A 17,045-nucleotide genomic window follows, 5' to 3' on the forward strand; every position below is an offset into this window, starting at 1 on the left:
TCATTTTGAATGAGTGGCCAAACCAACACAGTTTCATCTTAGTTTTAGTAAGAAACAACACGGTGTTAAAGCGAGGTACAAATGACTGTGGTGGTTCTGGGAGTGGCAGTATGGCATCCAAAATGATGGCAAAAGAAGAAACACCGCAGTTGAAAGGCTTCTCGACATTTTTTATTGTGGTGACTGACTTGGAAGAAACGCGATCTCATTATATCATTTACAAATCTTAAAGTCCCACAAAGCAATTTTTCTTTACATCAAAAGTGCATTTATTGAGGTCGATCAGCTCATGCGATAAAAGTGCGACATTCAAAGCTTTAAATTGTTTTCATAAAAATCGACCTGAATGCAAATTCAAATAAAATTTCTATATCATATACATGTTTGTCATATCCGAGTATAGTTCATGAAAAAATGAAAACTAAATTTCATTTCAAACATCATCCCTGTCATGATTCTAAAGGAAACATATTAAGAGGGAGTTGAGAACATTTTTATTTTGACAAAGACAAAGAAACACAATAACAAAGAACATATGTGTGGTGGGCTTTTAAACTCTGCTCTTATTCTGATTGTGGCAGTCGCAGCTGGATTTCAAATGGCTCTCCGATCAATAGACAGAAATTAACATCACGGAAAATGCTCTGATAATGCATTCTGGTGCATAAATCATTGGCTTTTTGCAAAGAAGGCACCATACAGCCAAACAAAATTCAGAATGCAGCTCACTGGCGACCCTTTGCTTGCGCCCAGTCACCTCTGAGAACCAAGGGTCACCAGGATTTGCTTTCAAGGGAAACTCTCACAAAATAGTTACCAGACACTACAGAACAATGAAATGGAACAAATTTACAACTTCGCCCCGATTGTCGGATTGTGCGGCCCAGCTTTTGTTACACAGCCCTCAGTACTTCTTAGGTGTCCTTTCCTCCACATGGCCAAGACTTGCGTGTTTTTTTTCTCGTCTGTCACAGTTTAGTGACACTCTGACTTGTTGACTTCCTCTCAACAGGAATCAACAGGAACATTTCATGGTCTCTTTCTGTTCTGGCTTTATGTCTAGTCGGGCTGCCACACACACACACAGAGCTAGATTTCAAATGTCTGGCTCCTCATAACTTGGATTTGCTAGCAAGAAAGCCCAAGAAGCGTGTTAGCGGGAGTTGGCGGAGCATCACTCAGTCAAATGGCTCCATGCATGCACAGAGACACAAGTGGGAATTTTGGAGGGATGGATTTTTTTTCTCTTTTAAATGCTTTAGTGGGGAGTTGACGAGGATGAAAACAAGCAAAGATAGATTGAAAGAGTGCAAGACGACTTCACAGGCCTTCCGATGATGCTGCCACGTCAACACAACAGACATCGTCTGCCAACTTTGAGGAGTCGAGGAAAAACTGTGTGTCTCACAACGAATCCTCTGGAAGGCTCCCACGCATGCACGCACACAAAGATGGGCGTGATCATAGCTCTCACAATTTCAAATATATCCTTGAAAAACTGTGATGATCATCATTTTGTGGCTCCTAGCTGCAAGTAGGACTCGACAGTTCAGCCAACGCAAATGAAAGATGACAGTGAACGCAACACCGGCCAAGCAATGAAAAGTGACGTGAGACACAAATGCAACTGTATTCTTCCAGTCAGATACTTGGACAACATTTCCTCAGGCAACTTACGTAAATCTCATTTAGGGGTCAAAAGAGGTTTTCTGTATTTAGGATAACACAATTACAGCATGATGACAACAGAGCTACCGAAAACATGGGATTGTATGATTATTTAAGGACTAAAAGCCAGTGATTGAAAGTCTCAATCCCTCTCAATAAGATACAATTTCTATAAGTACTGTATATGTGTAAGGTTTAGAATACTTAGAGTGCATTATTGGTGTGCTGCTCCCCAAAACAATACATTTCTTTGCTATTACGGTATTTCATGCATTAATTTATTTGAGACAATTATCTACTTTCACAAACTGAAAAAAAACTAAAACTTATCATTAAGGCCTATTTTCCGATTGAATTTAGTGAAGGCAACATAGTGATTTTACTTACTTGTGTCTTTTGTACAGAGTGCTATACTCACATGTTGCCTACTTTTTTTGCATATGTATTCGCTTGTAATTGTATTATGAATGCTTGTATTTTATCACATCCATTTTTGATCTGTTTTATATTTTCTTATTTTGAACTTGATTTCAGATCAACCGATATTGATTGATACAGACATTTTTATTTTTCCTTACATTGTGATATTTTTCCTGGAAAACTGTAATGACTAACAAACAGTTTAATGCTAGATCTCCACTATTGAGTGCTATATAATTTTCAGTCTCGTGGCAGAGATCTTAAAGCTTGATTGAGCTCTTTTAAGAATTTTACTCAAAGTTGAATCAAAGCCAAGCCAACAAAACACACAGCTCTTTGTGCACTGTCAACATGTCTTCTTTTTCTCCTCATGTAGTTGGGAAAATTCAAAACTTTTATCCCTACCACCTTGATCGAACTATGCATATATTAAATATGTAGTGTTAAAGAGAGCAGTTCCATCTGCTGCTTTTCCAACACAGCTTCTTGCTCACAGACTCGCGTTAACTCCCCAACATTGGAATCTTTTATCTTCATGGATGAAACAGACATGTGAATCTTTGGCGTCACCTAGTGCCTGGAACTGAATTTACAGGGTCTTTTCAGAGACTTACAAAGGGTCCTCGGTTTACGACGGTGTTGCCGAAACGCGCTAACCTACACTGATGAAATGGTCAAGTCATAATTACAATAAATATTTGCATGATCATGTTTTTTTTTTCTCAGTCACACATGTAAAGCAAAGAAAAATTAAGTGAAGCCTGTCTTCGGTGAATCACGAGGGAATATACAACAACCCAACTTTGTAAAAGTTCATGTGCTGCCATGTATTTTGGCACATAATTGCAAAATAAAACCTAGAACACCTTTGAGTTAGACAAAATTTGTCAAATCTATTTTTAAATGAATTTTTAACATTAGTCAATGTTTTCAGTGAAGCATTGGTTTAACACAAGCCCCAGGTGGCTTTTTATCTTTGGAGTGATATTTGCACATGTCCATTATTTGGAGAGAAAACTTATAAAAGTACTGAATTTAAACTGGAATAAGTACATAAGCTTCGATGGTGTATTCAACATAAAAAAAAGCACAGCAAGAACATTTGGCAAACAAAATAGGAAAATGAGGCTAGATGAAAAGAGTTGTAGAATTTATTTTCAATATTCGTTGCAAAGAATAAAAGGTGACACAGCTTGAAACAGATAATATAGAATTTATTTTGAACAAGTAGGAAAATACATAGGTAGGTGAAAAGGAAACAAGCAGAACCTGTAGTCAATGAAAAAAAAGTACAAAACTAGTTCAAAGAGATTTGAGAGGACGGATAAGTGTACAACAGAAACATTGTTTACCATTCAGTTCCTTTTTCAAACAATATGCGTTGATTTGAAAAGAGCTGCCTTGATTTCTTGTCTGGGTTAATGGACATTCTACAACATTGTGCAAGTGTTTTGTTATCAGTTATGAATTTATTCTTTTTTTTGCTGGTATTTAATGAATGGTAAACAATAGTTGGTCCAGTGCATAAACACAGTGACAGATCAATAAAATGTACTCAGCTGACTACAGATAGACAATCCTGATCATTGAACAACTAGCACGAAGTCAGCGGGGAAAGGAGATGAGCAAATATACAGGTGAAATCAATGCATCGGCTAACAACAGTGGGCGCAGTGTTAAAGGATGAAAGAAGCTACATTAGTCTCCACATAAAATGTCTAAAACAAAATGTGTCTGAATGTTGAGTATTATTGCCATTTTTCTGAAAGGGGATGCAATTAATTTAACGTGAAAGCAATGAAGTCAGTCCAAGGAAAAGGTTTCCTCACAGCTCTCCAATTCACATGACTTGGATGAGATGGTGGTGGGGTATGATTTGTTACCACGAGCAGCTTTGGTGTGCACCGCAACAACAAAAAGATGCAGCTTAGGGAAAATAGATCACTCTACACCTAAAGGAGCACAAACAAAATCACAAAGCACAACACCATCACACGAGTTTTGCTCTGCGATTGGGCTCTCGGAGACGGCAGTCCGCCTTCACGAGCGAAGCGTGCGAAATCAAGCACATTACACACAAAAGAAGAGAGAAAAGGAGAGACAGGTGGAGAAAGCGAGAGAGAAATGATCACAGGAGCAGTCTGGCGACCAGCGGCACATCATAAGCTCAGCAGCCACTAGGAGAGGTCAGCTCTGCTGCCCTCACCTTCAGGCACTAGCACTCTCCAGCTAGTGCCAGGCAAAATATGCGTAATAAAGCTGAAAGTAGCAAAACCACACAAAAAAAATGTTGAGGAGGGGGTTGAGTTCATAACACCAAAAGATGTTGCCTTTGCTGATGCCAAAAACACTCCATCCTTCATTTCCGAACATTCAACTCCTGTGCACATCGTTGACAGAGAATTTGGTTTGTGGCGGGTTAAGCGTGTAGAATGGGAAAGTACTAAAACGTAGCAAACAATACGTTGTAGAATTCAGTATTTATACATCAACACAATTCAGTATCATTTTAGAAAGGAAACATGAGATACATCTTTTATTCACACTTTACAAAAAGAAAGCTAGCTTTTTCATCTACTACAATACTAATGCCATTCAGGAAAAGGAAGGAAAAAAAGTGGACACTGTTGTTGGTTTTTTTTTTCGGTTAAAAACATTTGGAGGCAAACAAACAGAACAGGAAAGACTTCTGGGGACTAACTTCATACTTCCCATTTGCTTCCGTCGCTTTAAAACAAAGTGATGAGATGTCTGCAAAGTGGAGGGGGCGGAGTCTAATAAGTGCTTGTTTTCCTGTGGCATCTAAAGCCATACTGTCGCTGAAATTTTGGGGCGAGATGGGGGGGACCAAGTGGGGGTGTTCCACGGATGGGACAGTAGCTTCAGCTACATGCGTGTGTGTGTGTGTGTGTGTGTGTGTGTGTGTGTGTGTGTGTGTGTGTGTGTGTGTGTGTGTGTGTGTACCTGGACATCACGATGATGTAAAGTGGTTGCTCTTGAGGGATTTAAAATGACAAAACTAACTAAAGATTGGGGGGAAAACAAAATAAAATGTGGAGGTGATCTGGCTGCAAAAGCAAAGTAGCAGAGCTGTGCTAATGTACAATTATTATAAATCATAAAAGTCACATCTGATCTTTATGGACAAAGTAGGGGTGGGGCGTTTACACACATACCTGATTATTGAAGGGGGGGTTCAAAAAAAACAAAAAGGAATACACAACATCTTTAACATCGTCACGGCTCGTAAAAAAGGAGAACCAACTTTTAACAAAACACAAAAGGACATAAAATCTTCACAAATGTCTCAACAGTATTTAAAAATAAAAGCAGAAAAGGTTGTTCAGGCGTCTGTCGAATGTTTAGTAGTGCAAGACAACGACTGCTACGATGAGGTACGATGTTTGCTTGAACATGGGGGGGTTATTATTTGTCGGGTGTCAGTCACGGCATATGCGTGTGCTTGTATGTCAATGAGCTGGTGGGGATGATTGACGGCAGATGTCTTGCGCACAAATCCCCACAATCAAACCAAATCAACATGGGAAGTAATGGCAGGGGCTTCAAAACAACAACAACAGATCCGCTACGTAATGGTTCATCTCAAAGGGAGTGCAAAGTTGTGACAAAGCGCCGTGAACAACCTCTTCTTCTTCTGCTTATGTTGTTTGTACAAGCTGGTCATCAGTTTCACCGCGACATGAACGGGATAAAAATTTAGTCATAGTTTACATACAATCTTTTCTCAAATGGGATTATAATTTACTCTTGGTACAAAAAAACGCCAGAAAACAAGTCTTCTGTGATTCATATACAATCATGTAAAGACCAAGTCTATGCTTTTGATTCTGTACAAACTTGTGAAAAAAACCCAACTAAGAACAGAAAACACTTATATAGTGAGTGTGTGTGTGTGTGTGTGTGTGTTTAGGTTGAATGACGCAGGAACGAAACTACTGGCCATTGAGACAGTGCTACAAATGTGTGTGTGCGTGTGTGTTGCGCTGGACATTGAGAGGAATGCTGGTCGTACCACCCCTTGACCGGCAGTCTCGCTTGCAAAATAGAAGCAACTCAATCCCCAAATGGTCGCTACCCAAAATTAAGTGCGGGCTGAGAGTGCCGTATAGCATTAAGACGACAACACCCAAAACAGTCTGAGATTAGGATGGTAGCTGTTTCTCAAAGCGTTCCTCCTGGCTCTGTGAAGTCAAGCAGCACCATTAGAGTGGGTGGGGTGCGAAACTGCGTGCGGGAGCTATTGCACCACGGTCGGGCGCCGGGGCGGGGGGTCGGAGGTGCAGCACCACAGGAGCACTCGACGGGGCCCCGAGCACCACAGAACGACAGCGGGAAAAGTTCCCGTCTCGACTCCTGACTACCAGCCCTCTTGCCGCGCGATGGAGTTGTAAAGAGTGTTGCGTCTGCTGTCTTTGCTGGTTTCAGGTTTATACAGGACAGGCAGACACACGAGTGTACACATGCGCGCGCACACACACACACACACACACACACCATCGGCTCGGAAGCTTTTCCGCAAAACATGGCCCTCTCTCTCGCGTCGAAAAACGCGGGATGAGCTAGCATCCGGTGTAGCGTAAGACGTGTATGTAGGGATTTAAGGGAGTCCAAAAGAAAAAAATGTGATACACAAATTGGACTTGAGCAGTTAAAAAAAAAAAAAAAAAGAGACAGAGAGAAAATAAAAGAAAAATATAGAATATCTTTAACAACATACGAAATCCCTGTTGGCCAGACCTCACCGTACGAATATTTTACAGGTTGTGTTTTTTTTTCTTTTATGCCTTCCTCCTCCGGGGGGCGGCAGAGGGGAGAGCTGGTCGTGGGATGGGTCACGGGCAGAGAGGGACAGACCCCCCCCTTTGCCCGACCCCGGGGGAGTGGCGGGGACTCACTACCTGCGTGCAGGCAGATGGAGACCATTGACCTGGGGGGGCACGTTGGGCAGGAGAAGCTCCAACTGGGAGAAGAGACTGAAGTGGTCAGAGGGGATGTGAGGGTGCGGGCATCCGCTGACATTGTTGTCTACCAGCCAGTGAGGATCCAGAGGGCCCAGGATGCCCAGGACGTTCAGGTGAGGCTTAGAGTAGAAAATGTAGTCGATGACACCCTGAAAGGAGACAAAGTCAAGAATGTGATTTCAAATCGGAGTACCGCCTACAATACGATTCAAGTCGAGTTGAAATCAATCGCCAAAGTCATTGATATTATTCCTATACAGCACAGCAGGCCCCCAATCTTTTTCATGTCGTGGACTGGTTTCAAAGAAATAATTAAAAGTAAAAATAACACTAATGGAACAGTTGGTTTAACTGCGGGGGTTGATCTGTCAAGCCGAGAGAGTGAGGAACAAGGATGAAGCAGGGTTCGACTATGTGCAACAATCAAAGTTCACTAAAAGCGGACGATCAGACCAGTACAAATATGTTATAAATATGCTGAAAGCAACACACGCTTGCTTCTTCAATATTTCTTTTAAAATTGTCAAAAGCACTCAAACTGTGTCAGAAGGGGCTGGCGTGCACCCGTAAGCAACACGCGTCAGGGCCACTGTGGAATGGATCGGCTTCAGAAGCTTGCCTGACCGCACCCTAGGAGTGCATTGTACTTGTTTCTTTTCCATTTTCTCCTTTAGTTCAACTGGAATCTTTGTCTCCATGTAGTAGAGAGAATTACTTTGACACTATATGTATGTAGTTTTAGATTGTCATTACAATGCAACTGTACCAGCAACAGTATGGTTGCAAATGTTGCATTATATTTTTAAAGTCTCAAAATCATTATTTAAAAAAACCAAAAACCAAAAAAAAGCTGTTGGTGCTGAAAGGCGAACCGAAACTGAGGCGCGAAACCCGAGGTACAGACTGTACCGTGGGTTATTTGTATTGTTGCACCCCTAGGTCACATGCGGCATCGCACCGCCAAAGGGGTCTCACTCCACTATTTGAGAAGCACTGATGTAAAGTCATGAAATCACTCCACGGGGAGACCGCTTACTTACAGCAATTGCAGGTCGCTGTTTGGTTGCTGTGAAACGTAATCCCACACAGCAGACATATTGGCGTTATGTAAATACTTGAAAAGGGATCGGCCCCATCCTGTGATTGACTCAGACTGCGTCCGATACTCACAAAAAAGCTGCTTCCGGAGCCGATTGTGATATAGAATACCGGATCGGGGCATCCCTAAATGGCCTTGTTGACAAGACTCACATCATGCACGAGACACGAGGTGCATTCTAAGACTGCTTACACAGTAGGAATTTTCAAACGCAAAACAAAAAACACCAATGCGGCCAACCTCCTGCAAATAACCAGTTCAGCGTCAACATCACTAACCCACACACCTCTTCCAGCCTGCAGTAAACTGACATGTTTTCTTGTCGTCTTGTCTTGTTGATAAACACATGCATATCATGATGACCAACAGCCATAACTTCCCATCAATGTGTGGAAAAGAAAAATTAACCAAATGCAAGAAAGAAAATTTCTGTGGGAAACTGAGACAGTGACACCTTTGTAGCGAGTAAAAGACATTTTCACAGTAACATCCCTATTGTAGCTGGCATGCACCATTTTAAAATGCCACTCCAAATTGTGTTTCTTTGCATTGCAGATCAAACAGACAAAATCTCTTAGTAACTGATTGCTAGCTGCAAGCGACTGCTGACAACTTCCTGTGATGCGCAGTCAGGCGTCACCTGAGGTTAAAGGTGATCGACGGGCATGGACCGATACCAAGTTTGACAAGTTTCCATGGTTTTACTCAACGTTTCATTAACCGTGAATACTGTTTTTTGCCAGTAATGGGCTATTTTCATTTTTGAGGAGACGTCTAAGCAATGATGAGCTGCCACAATCAGTGTGACAGTCATTTATTTAATGTTATTTTTGCATTTATTTCTATGCCGCTGTGTCAAAAGATTGTTTTACCTGAAACCATAAATGATACCTAGACTATCTGTAAGTCAAAATTTTTACCTTGAAGTCAAATGTGTAGTTGGTGTAAGGCATCAGGCCGTTCTCGTAAGCGCTTTTCAGCTTGAAGCCGTGGGTGATCCTGCCGTTGGACGTGCTGCTCTTGCCGTTGCAATTGAATTTGGTCAGGCTGTCGCTGTAGCGAAGCTCCTTGAAGTCCTTGTGGGTGCAGTCCACTCCACCCGTACTTAAGTACTCAACCACGCCTGCATTGGGAGACAGAAAGCCTCTTAAGAACTGAGCAAAATCAAAAAATGTGAACAACCTTGTGATGTTGGTATGCTGAGGTTATTCGTGTAAATTGTGATGTGGGACTCCTCAAATTTACTCATGTTTGAAAAGTGATCATGACATCGTCTTGTTGTCCTCGTTCTAATATCGATTTGTCAAGTAACCCATTACGAGCAGACGTAGTAAAACTGAAGTGACACACACCAGAATCGGGCAAAGAGTTGAGGTCAGCGCAGAGCACCAGCGGAATGCCATTGGTTTCACCAGAGACCGAGGACAACTTGAGGCTGCGCGTCGCCTTGTCCACAATGTTCTTCACTTCCGAGAGGAACATCATGGTCTGAACCAGCTTGACGTCAGAGTACTCGGGGTCCCAGTGCATGTGGGCATTGGCCACCAGCAGCAGCTGCTTCTCCATGCCATGCAGCAACTTGCCGGCTGAAAAAACGGCATGCCGCAAGTAAGACAAGAGTACAGAAGTATATGGAGGAAGGTAACAGGTACTCACAGGAGACTTCCATCATCTCTTTGCGGACTTCAAGCAATACGGCGACCCCGATGTTGTCCTTGGTCATCACGCGATTCAACATGGCCTCTGAGCCCTCTGAGTTAGCCATTGCCAGTTGATTAAATTCTACTGTGTGCTTCTGCACTGCACTGAATCTGGACATGAACAAATGCAGGGGGACATGGCGGGGATTAATCATTAGGGTGTGTCAAGTAAGGTTCTCCATGTTTGGGTGAATTGTTTAGACAGAAAAATAACCACATTAAGGCATGCAGAATTCTGAACTCTTAGAAAACCATTGACAACGTACTTTTCTGTCTTGTAGAAAATTGCACACCCGTCCACATGTTTTCGGTCCGACTCTGACATGGTCCGAGCTCGCGACTTTGGACTGAAGAACCCGTCGTAACCCTGCTCCTTTAGTTCTGGCAAGAAAAAATTGTAGTACTGCTCTGTCTCCACTTCCTATGTTTCACAAGGAGACAGAAGGTGGCACATACACCGGAAAACATTTAAACAACAGAGCAAAAAGATTTAAAGGCCGCAGTATAGCAGACGTCTCACCTGCAAACTGATGATGTCTGCATTGCAGCCCATAATCTCTTGCATGATGGACTTCTTCCTGTACTCCCAGTTTAGAGCCCAAGAGGGGCAGTAGCCGTACAGCTGCCTCGTGGCGTACTTATCGCACAACACATTGTAGCACATGACCGAGAACAGTGCTGCATGGGGGAAAGCACGGTGAGGAGATGAGCACTCCTAAAATCTCTGATGCATATAGCAGTCGTGAAGTTGATGGCGCCTTATCAACCCCACAAGTTTTTTTTAAAAACATTTTTAATATAGTGTATACAAGACCAATGAAATTGTACAAAATGCACTGTAGATGTGTATGTGTGTGGTGTCTGTGCGAGGACAGCAGCGCGAGTGAATGTTTTTGTACGCAAAAAAAAAAACGTGCATACAAATGACCATTTATCAGTCAAAAAACTACCCAGTGTTTTGTGACACAGTTGTCACATACAGTACTGTTAGCATATAGCTAAGCTGTCTCCCTTTTCTTTACGGCGCCTCTGCCGCCTACTATCCAGAGGTCCCACTTGATTGGCTATCTCGTCCGGTATGATAAGTGCAGGGAAGCTCGGCTGGCCCGCTTTTGTTTATGTTACTTTTGCCGCCGTCTACCAGACAGACTCCACAATGACCCACAGAGGGTTTCGCTGGTCGCGTCATCTCATCCGTAATGTTGAAAGTGCGGTGAAAAGTCACCAAAACTCCGTTTTTTATTGTAATCCAATGTCGATTAAATCCACACGATTATAGAATCCAGCAACAAAGGTAAGTAAAAGTCCAGTTAAAAAGGAAAAGGCATCATTGCTCTCCTGTGTACGGGCACTCCGCCAGCACCTGAAGGCGGCCACCTGAGGTGGAGCCATGGCTAGCGGGCATGGGGAGCGCCGAGGGAGCCTCAGCTAAAGCGCTCATCTAAGTGAATGGGACCATGCGCTTGTGAACATTTTCACGCCATGATTAAATTGTAAATATTTCTTAGAGTCGAGGAGACTTCAACTCTTTGGACATTAGTGTATTTGATGCGGATTTCAATATTGGCCTGAATATCGACCTATTTTGTATTGCCCGATTGATGGGACATGATGTCATTTTCCCCCAATATCAACTGATAAATTATCAGTCTGATGAATATTGTGCATTCCTAGTTGTAATTATTAACAGACAGCCCTGCTACTACCAGAAGGGGAGGGAAGGCTTGACCTTTATTCTGCACCACACAAGTCAGCCCTCTGTCCATAATGTAAATACATTGCAGTTTTGTTGGCTAATATTTAACCATGGAAAATTTGCACTGTGTACTAATACAGTATGAAGATTGCCAAGTTACCTGATGGCCGGGCTCTGTCTGGTTCCTGGAGAGAGATCCACGATCGGGCTGGGGGCTGCTCTGTTGGTACTGGAAGAGGAAAAAAATGTGTTTGCGATATCAGGTGAAATGTATGTGGAATTTACCCAAGTATTAACAAATTGGCAAATCTGACAGAAATGCCAGATATATGGAGGGATGGGGTTTTAAGAAAGGCCACTCACTGCGCTTGATAGCACCTGCCAGATTGTCTAACAAGTAATTGAGCAGTCTTCGCGTGCCATCAGGTTCCTGGTAGAGGCTCATAATTTCTTGTGCAAGTGGGTTTCCTAGAGTGGAAAAGAAAAGCACAAAGAGAAAATGACATTTCAAGGAAAAGGTGGCTACGCTTGATGTTAATTAGCTCCTCACCTTTTAACCCCAGAGTTTGTAACTGAAACAGTTTTCCCAATTCAAAAGGCAGAACCCGCAACTGGTTGTTATTTAAAAGCAGTTCCCTGTGGAAGGAAAACATTTATGTTTAATCAACAGGAATGAACATTTTCTCCTTCGCAGCAAGTATCTAATTCACACGAAGAGTCAAATGAGACTGGACTTCTACAAGAAAAAAAAAAAAAGCTAATTGCTACAAGGGGAATGAATAGTCTGAAATGTCTTTACGCAGAAAAATGCAAAGCAATCTGTCTAAACGAACGGAACAGATAATGGAAAAATGGGAGATCGCTCACCTGAGAGACACCATGTTGCCGAGCTCTGCCGGCAGACTCCTGATCTTGTTGGATGAAAGATCCAGGTACACCAAATTGTGAAGTTTGGCAATGTCTGGCGGGATGCGTGACAATGAGTTGTCACTGAGGTGCAGGGCAGTGAGGTGGGTGAGGGACCACAGGGCTGTGCTGAGACTCCTCACTCGACCTGAAAACATATGGGAATGGGAAGGGGCTTGAGATCCCATTTGGTTTTTGCAAAACAGCAGTCAACCACTCTGACACTTCCCCTACTCAAGTCTTATATCGACTATGGAGTATAACAGTAACAATGAGTGCGCGTGTGTGGTAGGATTTAAGAAAAAAATAATAATAATAATTTGCACTTCAAACATCTTTCACAACAGATAAACTCACTCTACAGTTTAGAGTGATTCACTCTCATAATGTTTAATTTGCGCTATTTAAGTCAATTATTTTAGGGCAAGTGTGAAACATCACAGCAGCCCACCTTGAGGAGCCCACCTTCGAAGTCCGGCTCGTTTAAACTACTGGTAGCTTTTTATGGTGGAAACTTTTCAGGTAATCGAAGGAGTTCGCTGAGCACCAGAGTTAAAGGATCGACTGCAGCTGCACAATGCCAGAGTTTAAAGTCCCCCCCCCCCATTTCTGGAACATTTGAAGTTCCATAATGAATTATGCGCAATTCGGAACACTTGGCAGCTCTGTGAATGGAAATAATATTTCAACCATTGATTATGACAATGTCCCATGATACTGCTCTCAATGTTACAAAAGAGAATATTTGTGGAGGCATCATACAATTTAAGGCAAATATAGTATCAAGGAGAATTAATGTGGTCTCACCAAACGTCTGTTGCATTCAATAGTCATAAACAAGAGCATATGTTTCAGCCAAATACATCAGGTAGTTCCTGAGAAAAAGCGCTACTTGTGACATCAGGAATATCTATTAAAGTCTTTCTGACCTTGGCACTAAAAACTGTTGTTTTGTACTACATTTTTACATTACGGGTTCATATGTCAAAATTTGAATAGCCAGATTCACAATTTTTAGATTGGGAAAAGAAATGCAGTGCACCCCTTTGTTTTTGTTACAGCTTTGTCATCTAAACTAATTTGGGTCTTTGAAAGGGCATTTTTCAATGGAATAAATGAAAAATTAAATTCAGCATGGCCAGGTACATCAATGTGTTGTGTTGAATAAAATATGTAGATCTGACGAGAGAGACAGTAAAAACTGGTGTGGCTTATTTCATTTGTTCTTGGTTTAGGGGAAAAGAAAAACACTCCCCATCCCCCTACACAAAAACTTCAATTTCTATGAAACGCTTCATCCAATTTTCAAAATCCATGCTGTGTTGTACTGAGGTTGAAGGTTTGCATGGACAGATTTTCATCTTTAGGGTAAATCCTGTCATATCGCTAATAATAGCGCAGAGTTAATACAGAGCCACAGTAAGGTAATAGCATTTGTTTACTTTTATTTTTTAGCTGTGTATCCTGAAACGTCATGACAATGGCAACCAATAAGAAACTAGCAGTAGTTTATCAATTCAGATACTGGAAAGTCACCCTGACTAACATCTTTGACAAAGAAAACAGACCACCTCCTGTTGCTGCTACTTTGCACATACTGCCAAACCTCTCAACTGCAGGCTGAACACTGCTTCAAGTGCGTCACAAAACACTTATTTTTTATCAGTCAAATTGCAGCCGCACCACTCACACGCTGAAGAAGGAGTTAAGCATCACTGCGACGATAAAAACACATACAGTACTGTGCAAAGGCTACCGCTAGGTTTGTCTCCACAAGCTTTTTAATATGACTTGCAAAACATGAACTAACTAGGACACAGTAGGTTTACACACATTAATACACAAAACCTTGCAGAGGAATAAAGTGTGACGGAAAAAAACAATTGCATTTCAATTACCAACGCCAAATGTCTGATTACTGTTTGGCAATGATCTGAATAAGAGTGCCTTTTTTTACGATGCGAGTCAACAATTGGAATTGTCGAACATCATATTCATGTTGGCATCTCCTGTTTGTTCCCCATCTTCCATTAACAAAGGTGTTTTGCTCACGAGTCGATGAAAAAATAAACCAAAACAAAAAGCTCTACAGCATGAATTTTGTTCGCATGTATTCCCAGCTCCATTCTCTGCATCTTTTGTGGCAATCTAGCTTTTATGACCATAATGGCATTGCCAAAACCACAATGTTATGGTGGCCAAAAACCTTTGTCCAGTACTGTATATAGTAATGACCAATTGGACACAAAGTATGTGTCGTCTTCCACATTACAACAAATGTGACTTGACATAACGCAGTGTTCATTGAAAATCCAGTCCTGCATGGAAAGGCTCGTCTCTTTTCTATATTTCTGACTTCCTAGGTCCGTGTATGGAGTGAGGCGAAGAGTGGCAAATGTTTGCAGAAATTAGTCGTTCGTTGGTGTCATTTCATGGAGACGGCAACTAAAGATGACGCCCCATTATTGACTCATGTCAAAAATGAATCCTCTTCGTGGTTCATTTATCATTGCAACATATGCCCACTTTATGCTTTATATGTGGGATTGAAGTCAATAATGATCAACTCTGTTACTCTTAAAAAATTTAGAGATGCAAACATGATTGCGAGTGGTCCATCCCAAGGGCGTTTCCACCCACCTTGGTGACTTGTATTAAGTGTTGATACTATATAATGCTGAACAAAAAAAACATAACCCTGCAGAATCATCCAACTATTTTTATTTTCATTTTGTGGCTAAATAAGAGAAAATAGCCTCATCACTACAAACTTGTGGTTGATTAGGTGTAATACGCACAACAGTGTCATTAAGTCATTTTGGTGTCAAATACTGTCTCAAATAGAACAGATACTCTGTTAAATCTGCTCAAGGAGTGACAGAAACAAAGGACTAAACTAATTACAAAGTGCATTTGCAAAGTGCAAAACCCAGTCCAGTATTTTTAAATTTAAGTATTTAAGGTGCAGTCTTATTTCTTTTGGAGTTTTGGAATTCGTTTTTTTATTTCTGGTTTTCGCACTCCCCCAAGAAATATTTCGGTATATCCTTAAGTCATATTTAAATAACCCAAAAATAATACGGACTGGAAAATTCAACAAAGAACACTAAGTTGGGTGGGTCCAAATTGCCACAATTATTTTAAAAAACAAAAACGGCCAGGGAAAGCTTGAATAAATACGCACCACTAATTTCCAGCTCAGCCCAGTACGACTTCTTCCCATTGGCTGCCTCTTCGCTGGACATTATCGTGTACATCCGCCTGGGATCCGGCGGGTCATATTTTTCCTTGGGCATTCCTGTAACACTAGCGAGAGGGGATGGAGGATCAATGTCGTTAGGAGTGGCTGGAAATAAAATTATAAAGTTCTGTCATTAAATGGAAAACTCAATCACAACCAAAGCTGTTTACATAGAAAAAATGGCTTACTGAAATTACACACATCACAACCAATTTGACATCTTAAGTTGGGGAGATGCTGCATTAAATTTGATAGAGAGGAAAGATATTTGTAGATGTGTGCAAGTATTAAATGGAGGCTCTACAATCACATGTGCCTGAAAAATAACAACGTAATGAAAATGTCATCTAACAAGCCGACTAACTATATTGGATGAGTATCCTAAGAAACTACACTAAGTACCACAGAGTCACTAATAAATTTTCGCAAGAATGCCACAGTTTAAAATGTAGTGTTTATAACCGTTTAAGTACCAATTAGATGTTTTTTTTTTCTTTCCTGCTCATTGACGATCGCCGATTAGCCTAGCTTAACCCAAATAGGTTTTGTTGGCCACCAGACTCTACATAACACACGCCACACAGCTAACGTTAACACGGACACATTTCCTCGGAAATAAAAAGAGAAAGGAAGTCACTAAGTGGGTCAGATCCCGCTATTATTGCGTTTAGCATTATCCCAACATGCGTATCAAAGACGCGCAGTAAAATTTATGAGAAGGTACATCTCAATTGTTTACATAACAGCCTTGCACAACCTAGCGAACAACACTAGGCCAAGAAGCATCGCAAGCAGCTAGCTAGCCACTGCTAACTAGCCTATGTTACTGAAGGCACTAAAATTGTGTAATTCTTATTCAAATGTAATGGCTTAATAAGCATCACAATACCGTGTCTGCGATTCCTTCCAAGCTATTTTAGCATTAGCGCGAATTAGCTAGCTAGCTACAAGCTAACAGATCCAATTATTCGAAGCTGAGCGACTTGACATTCTAAGTCTCGCTATGTGAAAAAAAATAAACACCGATGTTTTTTCTGTATCCGACTCGACCTAAATGCGCGACGAGATGAGTGAATGTGGAGTGCGCTGGATGGGAAGAATAGCATTTATACCTGCAAGAGCATACCAAATGGCGAGGACGACTGCGTGCGCTCTTTTGTTTTCTAGCCACTTCTCGGCCGTTTCCGCTGCTGCTGTATTATGGCGACCGTGGGGATTTTTTTCCCCGTGCTGATAACGGCGAGTGCTCTGATTGGTCCGCGACTGACGGGCTCCAACAGCTGTTGAATCAAAATAAAACTCTCACCATTACAAAGGTTCGTCTTATATTAAG

General features: G+C 41.6%; 1 protein-coding gene across 3 annotated transcripts; it reads right to left on the reverse strand.

The window, feature by feature from the left end:
• Positions 1-3,281: 3,281 nt before the first annotated feature.
• On the reverse strand, positions 3,282-16,983 carry cnot6a (CCR4-NOT transcription complex, subunit 6a). Of its 3 annotated transcripts, none has more exons than XM_088382674.1 (12): positions 16,825-16,983; positions 15,656-15,777; positions 12,433-12,619; positions 12,116-12,201; positions 11,929-12,033; positions 11,726-11,794; positions 10,390-10,547; positions 10,136-10,290; positions 9,826-9,980; positions 9,522-9,755; positions 9,090-9,292; positions 3,282-7,219 (listed from the first exon to the last, which is right to left on the reverse strand). In XM_088382674.1, the coding sequence occupies exons 2-12, from the start codon at positions 15,765-15,767 to the stop codon at positions 7,004-7,006; spliced, it is 1,680 nt and encodes a 559-aa protein (XP_088238800.1). In that variant the 5' UTR covers positions 15,768-15,777; positions 16,825-16,983; the 3' UTR covers positions 3,282-7,003. The 3 variants fall into 3 exon arrangements, with proteins under 3 accessions (XP_088238800.1, XP_088238818.1, XP_088238809.1); XM_088382692.1 differs by having other exon boundaries at positions 15,656-15,769; positions 16,825-16,961; XM_088382683.1 differs by having other exon boundaries at positions 16,839-16,931.
• Between the last annotated feature and the right edge of the window lie 62 nt (positions 16,984-17,045).

This window comes from Syngnathus floridae, chromosome 1, assembly GCF_059516105.1.
Source record: "Syngnathus floridae isolate MCC-2025c chromosome 1, RoL_Sflo_1.0, whole genome shotgun sequence".
Taxonomy (NCBI): Eukaryota; Metazoa; Chordata; class Actinopteri; order Syngnathiformes; family Syngnathidae; genus Syngnathus; species Syngnathus floridae.